Source organism: Oncorhynchus mykiss, chromosome 8, assembly GCF_057628025.1.
Source record: "Oncorhynchus mykiss isolate SJ-2025 chromosome 8, ASM5762802v1, whole genome shotgun sequence".
Lineage (NCBI taxonomy): Eukaryota > Metazoa > Chordata > Actinopteri > Salmoniformes > Salmonidae > Oncorhynchus > Oncorhynchus mykiss.
In genome coordinates, this window is record NC_143029.1 from 57,231,386 (window position 1) to 57,248,827 (window position 17,442).

A 17,442-nucleotide genomic window follows, 5' to 3' on the forward strand; every position below is an offset into this window, starting at 1 on the left:
TTACTTTGAACGGACTTCTTTATTCTGCTCAATTCCGTCATAGATGAATACATAAAATACAGTATTTGTGATATTAAGGACAAGCATGAACGATCCTTTGGGAGGATCAAAGCATAGAATATGCCCATCATACCAAGCATAACCATACAAGACCATACCGTAGGCCTAAGTCATTGCAAAAAAAACGATGTTGAATCCAGACACTCTTAAGCACTTCTGACATGTCCTTTGTTCGCTGTGCCAACACTGTGGTTGAGGAGAAGTTCGATTAAGGTTGGCCTGAGGCAATATGTGAGGACAGAGCCCAAAGTTTATGATTGGCACACATCAGAATATCTGTTGATGACTGAACTGAACAACAAAAAGCGGGTCCATTTTCCCCATAATATGGGAGGGGAATTTTGAATATATGGCATTAGACATACTTTCTGAACGACATGAAATCATACGCTGTACACACGTTTCTTTGTGAAACCTTTTTACAACTGAAACAAAATAAATCAAAACGAACTGTATTCATTTATTTTTCTCTCTACACAATTATGCTTTACAATTCATATGAAAAATAAAATGTTGAATTATCAATACCAAACGTACAGCTTGCATATACTTTTATAATAACCATGTCAACTCAATTTCATGAAAATCTATTTAATCAAGAGATTAAGTCACTGAGCATAACAACAGCTCTCGTGGTGTGTGTGTGTCTGTGTCCTGTGCCTCCACCGTTAGTCGCTCAGGTAGATCAGCGAGGTGCCTGTTGCTAGGAGAGCGATTGCGGCTGCCATGGCAACACCTACACAATGACACAACAGAATCCGGGTGAAGAGAAAGCTATGCTACATACCTGATGCTGATTCATATTTTGGGTTAGGTGTTAGGTTCACATAATAACCACAAAGCTATCCACACTTCCTGTACACGCCTTTACATACGACAGAGCCAGGTGTTTTTTTTCTGACCCCTTGTACCTCCTGATTTCTGACGAAATGGCTGTTTGAAGAAGAGTATTTAAAAAAGGACATACCAGCGTAATATGTTTTGTGGCTTTTGTGGGCTTCAGTGGGATCTTCAGAGGGTGTCTTAGGACGAGCGTCAAGGGTAGATTTAGCCTTCAGGTTCTTCTGAACAACCGTGTTCTTTAGGTCAATCGTAGGAGCTTCTAAATATGAGACATTTTCACCATACAATGTCAACCTTACACTCAATTGAAGACAAATAGTAGTATGGAGAGTATATAAAATGGAGATTCAAAACTCAGTTGAGGAAGCTAAAATAATCCATATGATATAACCGCTTAACCAACATACCAAGACAATAGCATTTGTTTGAAGAATGAATAATGACAATCATAAAATATGGGTCTTTCCTCACATGGCCAAATAGAAACAGTTGAAAATATGGTTTTCCCACAACATTGTGTGTCCTGGTGGGGAAATATGTTACCATTTGGTCATGCAGGTGAGTAAAGAAATATACATTCTTTCGGTGTGATTGTATGCATCTCAGGCTAGTGATAGCAACTCTGGTTCCGGTTGGAATACCTGTTTCATTCCTCATAGGGAGTAACTAACACTTACACAATGGGCTTTAATGACTCAAACCAGGTCACTGGAAGATTACAGTTGATACTGTAGTAGTATACAGTTATGGCCGCCTGCTACATTGAGCCCTGACCCCTGGTTATTATGATAAACCACCTGGGACGGCCTCCTGGGAGGTGTCTATGCTGTCCTCGGGCGTCTCCCAGTCCAGCATCTCTTTGAGACGGTCACTCACATCGGACACACACTCGTCAGGGAACATGTAGTCACACACACACAGGCTCATTCCGGGCACGGGGGCAAACACTCTGCGAGGGAGCACCTGCTGTACACCGACTGACCCTGCCGAAGAGAGGAGAGCAGAAAAATCATTATGTACACTTAGCTACAGATTTGATAGCAATAAATGAGTCATTGTTCTGTATTCGATTTGTCATTGTTTGGAGGTATATACAGTACCACTCAAAAGTTTAGACACACCTACTCATTCAAGGGTTGTTCTTTATTTTTACTATTTTCTACATTGTAGAATAATAGTGAATACACAAACTATTAAATAACACATATGGAATCATGTAGTAACCAAAAATGTGTTAAACAAATCAAAATGTATTTTATATTTGAGATTCTTCAAAGTAGCCACCCTTTGCCTTGATGACAGCTTTGCACACTCTTGGCATTCTCTCAACCAGCTTCACCTGGTATACTTTTCCAACAGTCTTGAAGGAGTTCCCACATATGCTGAGCATTTGTTGGCTGCTTTTCCATCACCCTGCGGTCCAACTCATCCCAAACCATCTCAATTGGGTTGAGGTCAGGTGATTGTGGAGACCAGGTCATCTGATGCAGCACTCCATCACTCTCCTTCTTGGTCAAATAGCCCTTACACAGTCTGGAGGTGTGTTGGGTAATTGTCCTGTTGAAAAACAAATGATAGTCCCACTAAGCCCAAACCAGATGAGATGGCGTATCGCTGCAGAATGCTGTGGTAGCCATGCTGGTTAAGTGTGTCTTGAATTCTAAATAAAATCAGACAGTGTCACCAGCAAAGCACCCCCACACCATCACACATCCTCCTCCATGCTTCACGGTGGGTACCACACATGCGGAGATCATTCGATCACCTACTTTGCGCCACACATAGACACGGCGGTTGGAGCCAACAATCTCACATTTGGATTAATCAGACCAAAGGACAGATTTCCACCAGTCTAATGCCCATTGCTCATGTTTCTTGGCCCAAGCAAGTCTCTTCTTCGGTCTATGTTTCAATACCATGACAGAGGGTATCACGTCTGCTGCAGACACAGTTGATTAGCTTATTTACCGAGTCAGTTGTTCGAATGAATCTAGGAGTGTGTTCATGTTTCCAAGTTTCAAACATGTTCTCAAATGCCATTAGAATGGCAGCAGCAGTATGAGAACCAGCACATTCTTGAGCATACAATACGGCTTTCCTCAGTACAAATTTTTTATTTTACCTTTATTTAACCAGGTAAGCTAGTTGAGAACAAGTTCTCATTTACAACTGCGACCTGGCACAGATACAGCAAACCAGTGCGACAGAAACAACAACACAGAGTTACATGGAATAAACAAGCATACAGTCAACACAATAGAACACAAAAATAAAATCTATATACAGTGTGTGCAAATGGCATGAGGAGGTATGGCAATAAATAGGCCATAGTAGCAAAGTAATTACAATTTAGCAGATTAACACTGGAGTGATAGATGAGCAGATGATGATGAGCAGATGATGGTGTGTAAGTAGTGATACTGGTGTGCAAAAGAGCAGCAAAGTAAATAAAAACAATATGGGGATGAGGTAGGTAGATTGGGTGGCTATTTACAGATGGACTATGTACAGCTGCAGCGATCGGTTAGCTGCTCAGATAGCTGATGTTTAAAGTTAGTGAGGGAAATGTAAGTCTCCAGCTTCAGCGATTTTTGCAATTCGTTCCAGTCACTGGCAGCAGAGAACTGGAAGGAAGGGTGGCCAAAGGAGGTGTTGGCTTTGGGGATGGCCAGTGAGATATACCTGCTGGAGTGCGTGCTACGGGTGGGTGTTGTTATCGTGACCAGTGAGCGGAGATAAGGCGGAGCTTTACCTAGCATACACTTGTAGATGAACTGGAGCCAGTGGGTCTTTTCCACGAATATGTAGCGAGGGCCAGCCAACTAGAGCATACAGGTCGCAGTGGTGGGTGGTATAAGGCGCTTTGGTAACAAAACGGATGGCACTGTGATAGACTGCATCCAATTTGCAGTATTGGAAGCTATTTTGTAGATGACATCGCCCAAGTCGAGGATCGGTAGGATAGTCAGTTTTACTAGGGTAAGTTTGGCGGCGTGAGTGAAGGAGGCTTTGTTGCGAAACAGAAAGCCGATTCTAGATTTGATTTTGGATTGGAGATGTTTGGTATGAGTCTGGAAGGAGAGTTTACAGCCTAGCCAGACACCTAGGTATTTGTAGTTGTCCACATATTCTAGGTCAGAACCGTCCAGAGTAGTGATGCTAGTCTGGCGAGCGGGTGGGGGCAGCAAACAGTTGAAAAGCATGCATTTCCTAGCGTTTAAGAGCAGTTGGAGGCCATGGAAGTAGTGTTGTATGGCATTGAAGCTCGTAGCAAGAGCGACATCGTTGATATATACAGAGAAAAGTGTCAGCCCGAGAATTGAACCCTGTGGTACCCCCATAGAGACTGCCAGAGGTCCAGACACATTCGGACACATCCGATTTTACACACTGAACTCGATCTGCGAAGTAGTTAGTGAACCAGGCAAGGCAGTCATTTGAGAAACCAAGGCTATTGACTCTGCCAATAAGAATACGGTGATTGACAGAGTCGAAAGCCTTGGCCAGGTCGATGAAGACGGCTACACAGTACTTACTTTTATCAATGGCCGTTATGATATCGTTTAGTACCTTGAGCGTGGCTGAGGTGCACCCGTGACCAGCTCGGAAACTGGTTTGCACAGCGGAGAAGGTACGGTGGGATTCGAAATGGTCAGTGATCTGTTTATTAACCTGGCTCTCAAAGACTTCAGAAAGGCAGGGCAGGTTGGATATAGGTCTGTAACAGTTTGGGTCTAGAGTGTCACCCCCTTTGAAGAGGGGGATGACCACGGCAGCTTTCCAATCTTTAGGGATCTTGGATGAAATGAAAGAGAGGTTGAACAGACTGGTAATAGGGGTTGCAACAATGACGGCGGATAATTTTAGAAAGAAAGGGTCTAGATTGTCTAGCCCAGCTGATTTGTACGGGTCCAGGTTTTGCAGGTCTTTCAGAACATCTGCAATCTGGGTTTGGGTGAAGGAGAAGCTGGGGAGGCTCGGGCAAGTAGCTGCGAGAGGTGCGGAGCTGTTGGTCAGGGTTGTGGTAGCCAGGAGGAAAGCATGGCCAGCCGTAGAGAAATGCTTATGGAAAATTTAAATTATCATGGATTTATCGGTGGTGACCGCCTAGCCTCAGTGCAGTGGGCAGCTGGGAGGAGGTGCTCTTGTTCTCCATGGACTTTACAGTGTCCCAAAACTTTTTGGAGTTAGAGCTACAGGATGCACATTTCTGTTTGAAAAATCTAGCCTTTGCTTTCCTAACTGACTGTGTAAATTGGTTCCTGACTTCCCTGAACAGTTGCATATTGCGGGGACTATTCAATGTTATTGCAGGATGTTTTTGTGCTGGTCAAGGGCAGTCAGGTCTGGAGTGAATCTAGGGCTATATCTGTTCTTAGTTCTACATTTTTTGAAAGGGGCATGCTTATTTAAGATGGTGAGGAAATTACTTTTAAAGAACAACCAGGCATCCTCGACTGACGGGATGAGGTCAATATACTTCCAGGATACCTGGGCCAGGTCGATTAGAAAGGCCTACTTGCAGAAGTGTTTTAGGGAGCGTTTGACAGTGATGAGGGGTGGTCGTTTGACCGCGGACCCATAGCGGATGCAGGCAATGAGGCAGTGATCGCTGAGATCCTGATTGAAAACAGCAGAGGTGTATTTGGAGGGCAAGTTGGTCAGGATAATATCTATGAGGGTGCCCATGTTTACGGATTCATGGTTGTATCTGGTGGTTTCCTTGATAATTTGTGTGAGATTGAGGGAATCTAGCTTAGATTGTAGGACTGCTGGGGTGTTAAGCATATCCCAGTTTAGGTCACCTAACAGAACGAACTCTGAAGATAGATGGGGGGCAATCAATTCACATATGGTGTCCAGGGCACAGCTGGGAGCTGAGGGGGTCTATAACAGGCGGCAACAGTGAGAGACTTATTTCCGGAGAGATTCATTTTTAAAATTAGAAGCTCGAACTGTTTGGGCATAGACCTGGAAAGTATGACAGAACTTTGCAAGCTAACTCCTCCCCCTTTGGCAGTTTTATCTTGACGGAAAATGTTGTAGGTGGGTATGGAAATCTCAGAATGTTTGTTGGCCTTCCTAAGCCAGGATTCAGACACGGCAAGGACATCCTCTGTGCTGTCAGACTCAGCATGGGGCTGACATCGCTGGTCCAAATGTTGTGAAGCTAATAGCAGTGACGCCCATACGTTTCATCAATACTGTGTAACTCCGGTAGGGCAAACATCTGAAAAAGAGTGTGTACTTGGTAGTGTGTACTGGGGCTCGAGGTGCTCGAAAAGTTGGCGAAAGCCAACATCATCCACGACAGAGAACGGTTGATTGTCAAGGGCATCGAATTCCATTATCTGGCCGTTATGGATACCACCTTTGAGTTGTCGTGCTGAAATTTTCGTACTCTTTCAAATGAGCCTTCAAATGAAATGCTGGACTTGAACTGGTTTAGTTGTTGGAAGTGTGCGCTTAGTATTTTTCTGCTTTTGTTCTGTGCAGAGCTGTATTTTTCGTGGCGTAATTACATCCTCTACCTACGTTATATAAGTATGCACGTCCGTTTTGACATCGGTTTTGCACATCGGCGTTAAACTAGACATCGGGATGATGCCGATGTTGGCATTTTTAGCTAATATCAGCTGATTCCTTTATGCTTACCGATATATTGTGCATTATTCCATATGTGTTATTTCATAGTTTTGATGTCTTCGCTATTATTCTACAATGTAGAAAATAGTCAAATAAAGAAAAACCCTAGTAGGTGTGTCCAAACTTTTGACTGGTACTGCACCTCAATGCTGTTATGCAGGAGAACAAGTGGGACAGTGAGTATAGCGACAACCAGTGAATGGTCAACAGTGCCACCTTGTGGTTGATCTGCATAGCTTGCTAAGCACACTGACAGCACTGCAGTTCAGTTCTGTTCCGTTAAGTAATACGAACAATATTTATCTAACCCCCAAGCTAAAGTAGAGAACGAATACTGTGCCTTTGTCCTCTCCCTCCATTAAAAGATCTTCCAGGAACATCTCCACTCTGCTAGAGACTGTGTTGATGACATCTCTCTTGATGACCTATCAGGACAAGGCATGAGAAAAATGTGAAAGATCGAATGTATGCGTATATCCAAATAACCTTCAGTTGCTAAGAGCTGGATGGTGTGCAAGATCTGGTTTAGAGAAAGTTCTGGTTGCCAATGTCCTGTATATGTGTGTGTGTGTGTGTTGTGCAGTACCTCTGTAGCGTGCTTGGCTCTGGGTTTGTTGCTGTGGAGGTAGGCCCTGCACTGGACCATTCCCTTCAGGGTGAGAGACCCACTGCATACCTTCACAGACGCCGTCAATCTCCGCTCTGATTGGGGTTCCGCCTGAGGCGAGAGATGACCGGATGTTATATACACAACATAGAAATGAATAGAACGGGATTGGAACTTCTAATCCTGGGCATTTTAACCGGTAAACTAATGGATACACAATGGCTGACTGGTATTGTGATGTAAGCATTTCCATGTTCATTTTGAATGTTCTATCAACTGATGCTGGGGTTACCATGGTAATGAAGAACATTCATTTAAATGATGCCAACTGATGCAATGTGGCTCATGCAATGTAATGCATTTTTTGTAATGTCAGTTGAGTTGACTCAACAAATCACAGCACAGATTAAAGGGTACACTTCCTGCTTTTACTTCGTGCATTGCTCCTATGGGTACACTCGCAATGGCTGCCAGTCCAGCCCATTTTGTCATAATTGACTTGAATGGGCACGTTTGTTCTATTCAATCTATGATACACACACACGAAATTAGGCACCCACTCACAGAAGCATAAACACACAAACAAACGCACAGGCACACACAAATCAACTTCAGCAAGGAAAAACTCTGAGCCCTTGTTATAGGCTACAACAACAACAAAAAACTCCCTACTAATGATATTCTTACCATCGGGATGAGGATCTGGGCTCGAAACGTCTGCTGAACAGCCTTTGCATTCTTTTTCTGAGCAGAAAACATAGACTTGTTAAAAGCCGTGATCTATTTCTATGAGCGACATCGTGCCACCCAAAAAGGAACGCTGCGTTTTACCTGCCCCCCCAGTAGCTCCACCTCGCCAGGCATCGCGTCGCCATTGATGAGGCAAAGCCCATCTTCAATCTGCTTCGCCCACGTTTGAAGTCCCTCCTGAAATCACACAAAACCAAAATGATTGGTTCCACTAGAATTGACATTTCAATCTACTGTCCTGTTTGAGAACGCCAGATTCAAAGTGAGCTCCACTAAAGAACAACCTCACCAGGCATTTCCTGAAATGTACTGTTGTTAATCTCTCACATAGTGACGTAATGCTGACAAGCTTAATACGGGTGTTATAAGCGTTCCTATGGCGCTTCATAAGGGTACTATAACAATACATTTACACGTAATTAACACCCAATATAACCCACTCACCTTCATACACTTTTCCATGTCCTGTGGTAAGACATGCATCTCTAACACAGGGAACACCAGGTTCAGTCCCACTGAGCATGTCAACAATGGCCAGGAAGTACACACCCCCGACTGGTACTTCCAATCAGCAGGCTTGGCAGAACTCTGAAATCACCAATCAGAATGCAGTTAAGACTTGTAGTATTTTTCTAGGCTGAATATGAATACAGAAAAGAGCAAGTAGAGGACAATTGACCGCTTAAAAAAGGCAATACTGTCACACCTATGAACTCACCTTGGGATCTCGAACATCATATGTTCTGCAAACGACTCTGAGAGAGTGGAGTTAAAGGCGTTTTCCAACGCTAAGGGTTCTCCTTGTATTAAGCACACAACTCGGCAAAGGTGTCATCACATTTTACTACGGACTATAGTGAAACCACTGTTCATTGTTTATTGTCTTTGGGCAGCAAACAGATGATGCAACTGAGAGCAATTTGACCCATCAGTTGGAGCGGTTAAGGATACTTCCTGGTTTTGGAGCAGATGTGAAGTGTGACCTTCTCTGTTACGTCCTCCTCTGTTAGACTCCAAAGCCGTCCCTTGGATATATGCTTGTCCACCGCAAAGATCAACTGCAAAAGACACACTAGTTTAAACTAGAGGCCCACTTTCTATCAATACAGTTCCTGTTATAAATATGTATGATCTCTATCAAAAGTAATACCAACAATCTTGCCTCAGCTTAAGTTTGTGTTGCTTACCCGTCTCAATGTATTTTGAGCCTCTTTCGACAGCTCAGGTGGGGTGACAAGAAACACACCAATAACTGACATACCTCCCGGTAACATCCGGGAGACCTTGAGAAAACATACATTATTATACATTATGACAGAGTGAGATTGAGATACAAGTGATTGCTCACAATGCTTAGACTGTGTAATATTATGTGAACCAACTAGAAGACCTGATGTTTTCATAAAAGGATAAAAGCATTATCCTCATTATCTACCTGTCTGGCATGCTCGGTGACCCACTCCACGTCCAGGCGTTCCAGTGAGTTCCCAGCTCCCCTGCTGACCGACGGAGACCCCTGTCCCTCTGTGTCCTTCTGAGGTGTCCTCACAGCCAGCACCACAAAGTCTCTCTGGGACGAACTCTGCCAAAAGAGACAAGAATGTCCTACTTAGGACCAAGAGGTGTTCCTAGTCACGTGACCTAAATAGGAAAAACTCAAGGCCCTCTGGAAAAAGTAGGCAATTTTTTGGTCAAATCGGGCTGTGAGGGAAAACACCTGGGTCGTTTTCAGTAGACAAAAAACTGACTAAAACCTGGGGTGTATTCATTTAGAGGAAGACCGTAAGCAAACAGTTGCAAATGTTTTTGCAAAGGAAACCATTTACTCCAAACTGAAAAGTGTTTAAACAAAAATGTGTTCCTATTGGACAAATTCTGGTAGGTCCCTCACTGTTTGATTCCGTTTAGTTCATAGTGACTATACCCCTTGCAAAACGTTTTGCTACAGTGTGTACTTATAGTGAATGACAGGAGACTGATTTGTTGCATGTATAAGATCCATGATGAGTGAACCTTACCTGGCCAATGAGAAGTCCTGTGACACAAGATGCACCTGGTACACTGAGATTGGACAGATATTTCTCCACCACATCCTCCACTATGTAGCCTCTGCCCATTCTGACTACAGGTTAAAGAGGGGAAAGACAGTGACTGCACATTAACGTTCCATCATGAAGATGTCAAGTGATGCTCTGCAATGTTATATTCAAAAGTCGTCAAACACAACAACAAAAAATCTAAATAGCACGGCAGAGTATTTCAAATAACTAGTGAATTGGTTTAGCATAACAACTTGACACAGAAGCTAATTTAGCTAGCTAACGTTACCGTTAGTTAGCTATATATTTCACAACAGCTGTTAGCCAGCTAACGTTAGCTCACTAGTTAGCTCAGTCTGGCTCAGTGGATGGATAACTTGGCTTTCAAACAAAACCAAATCCTAGAGGTTTGACAATCGCACCGTTTTGTGTTATGAGTGAATCTTCAAATCACTCAAATGTAGGCTTAAATTCGTTGTTATAGCTACCAGATTGACGTGAGAGTTCACTTCATGAACAGCTCCACCAGCAGATAATGTTGATACGTGTGACGTCGCTTGAAATCTACGTCACTGCACCAGAGGAAGATGATTGGACCATATTATCAAAGCTACTTCTGATTGGATGATACTTAGGGTATGATCGTAAATTCACTGTGGAGTGCCAGTGCGCTCTGGGCAAGCGTAAATTCAGAGCGTTTCTCTCTTGGAGCATACACTGGAAACTGTGGCTGAGGAGTAGGGTTGACCCAAACGTTCTGTCCTCACAACGGAGGTCAAGCAGCCAAGCTTACTGACTAAAGTTAGCTATCTTGCTAGCTACTCTCAGACACAAATGAGAGAACACCTCACTCTGACCATTTTACTCGCCCTATCAGATCTGGTTAGGCTGTTTTCATGATATCCAGAGCGTTGGTGACTGTAACTGGGCTGCTGGCAACAATTTAATTATGCTTTTTTTTGCCGACGTTTACTGACACCGCCATATTCAACGGGTGTTGAAAGTTCTTTATTTAATCAGTTATTCTGCGCTCTGGCACACTCAGACTAGTGTGCTCTGAAATAGGACTAGCTAGCCAGAGTGAATTTACGAACGCACCCTCAATCTCCTGTAATGTTATTTGTCGCTTATTGATAACGTAGGTTTTCGGAACGGCGTGATAGAGTTGAGGGGTAGGGTGGGTGTTGTGCTGCGTTCGTTAGTTAAAGAGGGGATGGCGTATAGTGTATTGGAGATACAGAAATTGGAATGTGTGAGGTATAAATTATGTAGGAATAGAGGTTACATTGTTTAGGTCATTTATACAACCCCTGCAAACCTCTCATGTTACCACAGTTTGAAGGGATTGATGGGATGTATAGGGAGGGGTGGGAAGGTCATATGGTGTGGTGATATTAATGCCCATAATGAAATATGGGAAAGTCAGCATGAAGATAATCATGGGAACATAGTTGAAGAATGTATGGATTACAGGGGATTAGTATGTGTTAATGATGAGAGGGGGACGAGAATCAATGTACAGAGACATACTTGGACTTGACATTGGTATCTGCGGCGGTGGCTGGGAGGTGTGAATGGGAAGTGATGAGAGAATCCACGATAGGGAGTGATCATTTTCTGGTTCGATGTAAGGTCAATATGGGTGTGTGTATGCAGATTAACATGAGGTGGTGCTTTGAGTAAGCTAACTGGAAGGTAGAGTGTGGTGAGGAGAGTGGGTAGATATTCAGGTCCTGTTGGGCCGTAGGTAGCTAGTTTCCTTATTTTTTAAAGCTATGAATGGCAAATTTAACGTGGTTCATCATAGATTTGACGAACCTAAAAAGGTTTCAATTTGATAGGCCATTGTGGAGGGGATTTGCAAAGGATTTAAATGGACACCAAAAATCTGATTTCCTGATTTATCAATAACTCGGCCATCTCAAACTAAGTCAAGACATGGGTCTATACTCCTTATTTGGTGTTATTTGGATAATGGGTTATGATATGTTTTTCAAAGGTTTTCAAAAATGTCCAAGATGGAGGAAAATCTATCCTGACAGACCTTATGGGTCCTTGAGGCAAATGTGTTCAGTGTGAGGAAAGAGCCTACATCAAAGTTTCACAGCACCACCTATAGGCCAATCAGTGCCAATCTTTTTGACCAAGTTACTCATGGCCTCTTGACCAAGTTACTCATGGCCTCTAGTTTCACTGTGAACCCCTAAATATTCAGTAAGGAAATACATTTCCCACATTTTGTTATTGCATCAGGCATTTTAATTCACTGTACACTACCCACCTCTTTAACGAACATGTAAACACACCATTTTTATGACGGTGATCGTTTCACTTTTTAGTTAAACAAAATCTTTTTAAACGTTGTTCCGGTTGAACGACTCCTTCACCAAGTACAAGAAGGAGAAGGCGGAGAACGACAAAATGCTGAACGAGCAGAACGTCAAGCTCCAAGAGCATCTGTCTGAGGTCCCCTTCCAGAAGGCAAAGCTCTCCACACAGCTGGGGTTCGCCTCCAAGAGGTAATTTAATACAACTTAAACCACAACCAGGCAATAAGAAAAATACAATGACAATACTGATGTATCAGCATTGCTTTTTCAGTACTCCACCCGACTTATGTTGGACAATTCCGAGAAAATATGGCTATCGATCTTTTACCACTTTCCCTATTCGAATGCACTGAACACACCCATCTCATACATCTTTTTAGGAAGAAGTGTCCATCTGCTGAAGTAAATCAAACCAAGTTTGTCTTTCTCTCTGTCAGGTATAAGATGCTGCAGGAGAACCTGAACGGCTACAGGCGGGAGATCGCCGAGCTGCACGAGAAGAGCCAGAAGATGGCCGCCACGGCTCAGAAACACGAGCAGAACAGCCACACCATGACCCAGGACCTCTGGGCTGCCTATGAGAAACTGACCGTGTCAGAGGTAAGGGGTCAGGGGTTAGGAGGTCAAGGTGGGGCCAGGTGAGGATAGTACAGTTTGGATGGGGTATGTAAGAGAGGAATGTGAGGAGGAAGTAAGTCAACTTTGACCTTTATGATTGACAAGAATTGAGTGCAAAATCATTTCTCCCCCCCACGTCCTCTCCATTTCCTCTCTCTATCAGCAGTCCAGACTGAACCAGGAGAAGGGGGCCATGATGACTGAGCAGTGCAACCAAAACCTACTGCTGACCAACCTCAAATCTATCCAGGTACACACACACCAGGTTTAACCAGGTACATGCACATGCTCGCACGCACACACACACACACACACACACACACACACACACACACACACACACACACACACACACACACACACACACACACACACACACACCTACCTCAAGTCTGTTTCAGGTACGCACACACACCGCACTGCTCTTACCCAAGTCAAGTCTAACCAGGCACACACAGACTCTCCCCCCCATTTCAAGTCCAATACACCCTTCCCATAATTGTTAAGAAACCATCTCCACCCCTGCCTTGCTCTTGTCCCCTAGCTGACGATGGAGTGTACAGAGACAGAGACCAGGTAGTGTCTGAACAGCCAGATAGAGAGACTGGAGAGAGAGCTCCCCCAGTTTAAGAAGAAACCGGCTGAGGAGGTAGAGCAGAGGCACGTGCTGGGCCGCAACCAAGAAGTACAGATACACTCAAGTATTTTTTTCTCACCACCCAATTCATTTTCCTTTCCTCATTCTTTTAGACAGTGTTTGTCTTCATTCATGTTGGTTGTTTAGCATACACTCTTATCCAGAGCAAATTAAATTTCTCTACCGTGCTCTACCAACTGAGCCACACAGGCCTTTCCTCTCTGTCTCCTTTACCTCATCTGTTGCTTTTTCGTCCCGTTTCTCCTTCACAAACCCTTTCGCTCTGGAAATGACCAAGAACATAATTAGATCTTCAGTGGCTTTTATGATCACATCACTTAGGCCCCCTCTCCTTCCTCCACCAATTCTTATTTTATTACACTCCCTCAGGCTCAACTGCTGGAGGCCAAGAAGCAGCTGGAGGCCCAGTGGTCTCTGTACCAGAAGACCAAGGAGCTGTTGAAGAACGCTGAGCTGCAAGCGAACCTACTGAGGCAGCAGCTCAGCCACACTGCGAAGCAGAATCGGGGTCAAAACCAGGGCCTGCAGAGTCAGTGTTCAGGTCGGGGTCTAGGCCAGGGCCAGGGTCAGACCAGCTCCAGGGTTCCCATCAGAGTGCCACTCGGAGGTAGGCATTGGCACTGCGAGCTGGGTTCTGTTGGGGAATCTCAACAGTATGTGTCATCCAATCAAAAATGCATGGCTGAGACATTTCAGGACAGCAACTGTTATTGCAAATGCATTAAGAGTTTACATTACCAACCTTCTCATTTTGAAAATGCTTTTTCTGGCCTCAGACGGTTTCATGTTACCACTACATCGCATTCTCTCTCTGGTTTGTCTTCATGTGGTTGTGTTTGAAGCTCCGGTGACTGGTCCATCTCCGACCATATCTAAATCCCAGTCCCAGCCTCTACCTGTCCTTCAGCGAGGAGGGCAAGTCCCAGGAACAAGTCCTGGAGATCATCAGGTAGTAGATGGGGATAGGACTTTGCTTACTGTGCCAACTCCTTTACAGATCCAGTACTTGATACATGGTTGTGCTGACCTGTAACATATGTATGTGTTATTACACATATATTGCTTGTGATTGTATGTATGTATTTATTCACCTATTGGTGATGCTGTGCTGTTGTTTGTTGAGGTGCAAGACACATTTCCCGAAAGGGACACACATAATAATCAATTATTATTATACTAAATCTGCGGTCACCTGAATTTCCTGATTGCAAAAGTAAAATACCACACTAAGACGTTATACACCACGGACGGTTTCCCAGACTAGATTAAGCCTAGTTCAAAAAAGTATTCTACATTTTAAGCATGCTTTTAAGTCCGAGACTAAGCTCCCAGTACTCTAGTGAGTAAGCAGTTTGTTAAACCTGCTCTGACCTTTCCCTCCTGCAGGTTTGTGCGTCGTGAGAAGGAGGTCGCAGAGACACCAGGACCGAGCGCTGAAGGAGCTACAGGAGAGCCTCAATGCAGAGAGAGGAACAACTACAGGTGAGACTTGAGAGGAAGAAAGACATGAGGCTTTTGAGCTGCTGTCGATATCGGGGACAGTGGTCTGAAGTCACTGCACACACAGCTGGGGTCTGTAACTAAATAGTAGTTACAGAGCCTTGCGAAATAATTCGTCCCCCTTGAACTTTGCGACCTTTTGCCACATTTCAGGCTTCAAACATAAAGATATAAAACTGTATTTTTTTGTGAAGAATCAACAACAAGTGGGACACAATCATGAAGTGGAACGACATTCATTGGATATTTCAAACTTTTTTAACAAATCAAAAACTGAAAAATTGGGCGTGCAAAATTATTCAGCCCCTTTACTTTCAGTGCAGCAAACTCTCTCCAGAAGTTCAGTGAGGATCTCTGAATGATCCAATGTTGACCTAAATGACTAATGATGATAAATACAATCCACCTGTGTGTAATCAAGTCTCCGTATAAATGCACCTGCACTGTGATAGTCTCAGAGGTCCGTTAAAAGCGCAGAGAGCATCATGAAGAACAAGGAACACACCAGGCAGGTCCGAGATACTGTTGTGAAGAAGTTTAAAGCCGGATTTGGATACAAAAAGATTTCCCAAGCTTTAAACATCCCAAGGAGCACTGTGCAAGCGATAATATTGAAATGGAAGGAGTATCAGACCACTGCAAATCTACCAAGACCTGGCCGTCCCTCTAAACTTTCAGCTCATACAAGGAAAAGACTGATCAGAGATGCAGCCAAGAGGCCCATGATCACTCTGGATGAACTGCAGAGATCTACAGCTGAGGTGGGAGACTCTGTCCATAGGACAACAATCAGTCGTATATTGCACAAATCTGGCCTTTATGGAAGAGTGGCAAGAAAGCCATTTCTTAAAGATATCCATAAAAAGTGTTGTTTAAAGTTTGCCACAAGCCACATGGGAGACACACCAAACATGTGGAAGAAGGTGCTCTGGTCAGATGAAACCAAAATTGAACTTTTTGGCAAAACGTTATGTTTGGCGTAAAAGCAACACAGCTGAACACACCATCCCCACTGTCAAACATGGTGGTGGCAGCATCATGGTTTGGGCCTGCTTTTCTTCAGCAGGGACAGGGAAGATGGTTAAAATTGATGGGAAGATGGATGGAGCCAAATACAGGACCATTCTGGAAGAAAACCTGATGGAGTCTGCAAAAGACCTGAGACTGGGACGGAGATTTGTCTTCCAACAAGACAATGATCCAAAACATAAAGCAAAATCTACAATGGAATGGTTCAAAAATAAACATATCCAGGTGTTAGAATGGCCAAGTCAAAGTCCAGACCTGAATCCAATCGAGAATCTGTGGAAAGAACTGAAAACTGCTGTTCACAAATGCTCTCCATCCAACCTCACTGAGCTCGAGCTGTTTTGCAAGGAGGAATGGGAAAAAATTTCAGTCTCTCGATGTGCAAAACTGATAGAGACATACCCCAAGCGACTTACAGCTGTAATCGCAGCAAAAGGTGGCGCTACAAAGTATTAACTTAAGGGGGCTGAATAATTTTGCACGCCCAATTTTTCAGCTTTTGATTTGTTAAAAAGGTTTGAAATATCCAATCAATGTCGTTCCACTTCATGATTGTGTCCCACTTGTTGTTGATTCTTCACAAAAAAATAGTTTTATATCTTTATGTTTGAAGCCTGAAATGTGGCAAAAGGTCGCAAAGTTCAAGGGGGCCGAATACTTTCGCAAGGCACTGTATATGCTTGTAGAGATAGCGTTGGCAATTTTCTGTTGCATTAAAACCGGTGAAGTTGTTTGTTGTTGTGGTGCAGTTTGTTCTGTAAATTGGCCATTGACCTCTGATGATGTGCTTATTTTGCCCTGTAATAGCTCTGCTGTTCTGCGTTCGCGCACCAACTCTCCTCTCCCCTGTTTCCCTCTCTGTGAGGGCCAGGAGGAGAACAAGAAGCTGCACTCTGAGAGGGAGGCCCATCTCAACCGCATCCAGCAGCTCTCTGAGATGGCCAGGTCAGTACACAGACACACACCTCACAGAAAAAAGACTTATCACAATTTGTATACAATTCTTTATTTTTATAAAAGACAACCAACATTATCAAGCAATTTCAACATTTGGTTAAAAATCAGGTCTAGATTTTTTGCCAATATTGTGCAGCCGTATGTGGCAGTGTGGAAATGATCTCAAATGAGTGCAGAAAATGCAGGAAATTATTTTTGGTTAAAGTTAAACAGTATAAAACAATCAGAATGGAGAAAGACCCATTTAAATAATTTAGAATGTACAGTGCATTCGGAAAGTATTCAGACAGACTTTTTCCACATTTTGTTACTTTAGAGACTCATTCTAAAATATATATATATATATTTTTTTAAATCCATCAATCAATGCACACTGTCCCATAATGACAAAGCAAATGCAGCAAC

The 17,442-nt window shown here is 43.5% G+C and overlaps 2 protein-coding genes across 4 annotated transcripts; one reads left to right on the top strand and one right to left on the bottom strand.

Annotated features, from left to right (window-relative positions):
* On the bottom strand, window positions 1-13,824 carry odr4 (odr-4 GPCR localization factor homolog). 3 transcript variants are annotated; one of them, XM_090182051.1, is made up of 14 exons: window positions 13,765-13,824; window positions 9,925-10,028; window positions 9,342-9,488; window positions 9,094-9,189; window positions 8,858-8,964; window positions 8,625-8,661; window positions 8,351-8,494; window positions 7,988-8,083; window positions 7,844-7,900; window positions 7,136-7,267; window positions 6,890-6,974; window positions 1,701-1,886; window positions 1,028-1,162; window positions 1-796 (listed from the first exon to the last, which is right to left on the bottom strand). In XM_090182051.1, the coding sequence occupies exons 2-14, from the start codon at window positions 10,021-10,023 to the stop codon at window positions 729-731; spliced, it is 1,389 nt and encodes a 462-aa protein (XP_090038177.1). In that variant the 5' UTR covers window positions 10,024-10,028; window positions 13,765-13,824; the 3' UTR covers window positions 1-728. The 3 variants fall into 3 exon arrangements, with proteins under 3 accessions (XP_090038177.1, XP_021468699.1, XP_021468700.1); XM_021613024.3 differs by lacking the exon at window positions 13,765-13,824 and adding an exon at window positions 10,434-10,525; XM_021613025.3 differs by lacking the exon at window positions 13,765-13,824 and adding an exon at window positions 10,368-10,513.
* LOC118965530 (nucleoprotein TPR-like) lies at window positions 12,235-13,596 on the top strand. Its single transcript, XM_036985722.2, has 4 exons — window positions 12,235-12,464; window positions 12,713-12,875; window positions 13,057-13,143; window positions 13,438-13,596. Exons 1-4 carry the CDS (start codon window positions 12,367-12,369, stop codon window positions 13,471-13,473), a joined length of 384 nt encoding a protein of 127 aa, XP_036841617.2. The 5' UTR covers window positions 12,235-12,366; the 3' UTR covers window positions 13,474-13,596.
* Window positions 13,825-17,442: the final 3,618 nt, after the last annotated feature.

What these genes read in the sequence shown, in the direction of transcription:
- LOC118965530 (XM_036985722.2), top strand. Translation starts at nt 12,367, where the DNA reads ATGCTGAACGAGCAGAACGTCAAGCTCCAAGAGCATCTGTCTGAGGTC. An exon ending in AGAAACTGACCGTGTCAGAG is followed by an intron (nt 12,876 to 13,056) that starts GTAAGGGGTCAG and finishes TCTCTCTATCAG; the next exon opens with CAGTCCAGACTGAACCAGGA. An exon ending in CCAACCTCAAATCTATCCAG is followed by an intron (nt 13,144 to 13,437) that starts GTACACACACAC and finishes CTTGTCCCCTAG; the next exon opens with CTGACGATGGAGTGTACAGA.
- odr4 (XM_090182051.1), bottom strand. Translation starts at nt 10,023, where the DNA reads ATGGGCAGAGGCTACATAGTGGAGGATGTGGTGGAGAAATATCTGTCC. An exon ending in CTCAAAATACATTGAGACGG is followed by an intron (nt 8,965 to 9,093) that starts GTAAGCAACACA and finishes TGTCTTTTGCAG; the next exon opens with TTGATCTTTGCGGTGGACAA. An exon ending in ATGATGTTCGAGATCCCAAG is followed by an intron (nt 8,495 to 8,624) that starts GTGAGTTCATAG and finishes TGGTGATTTCAG; the next exon opens with AGTTCTGCCAAGCCTGCTGA.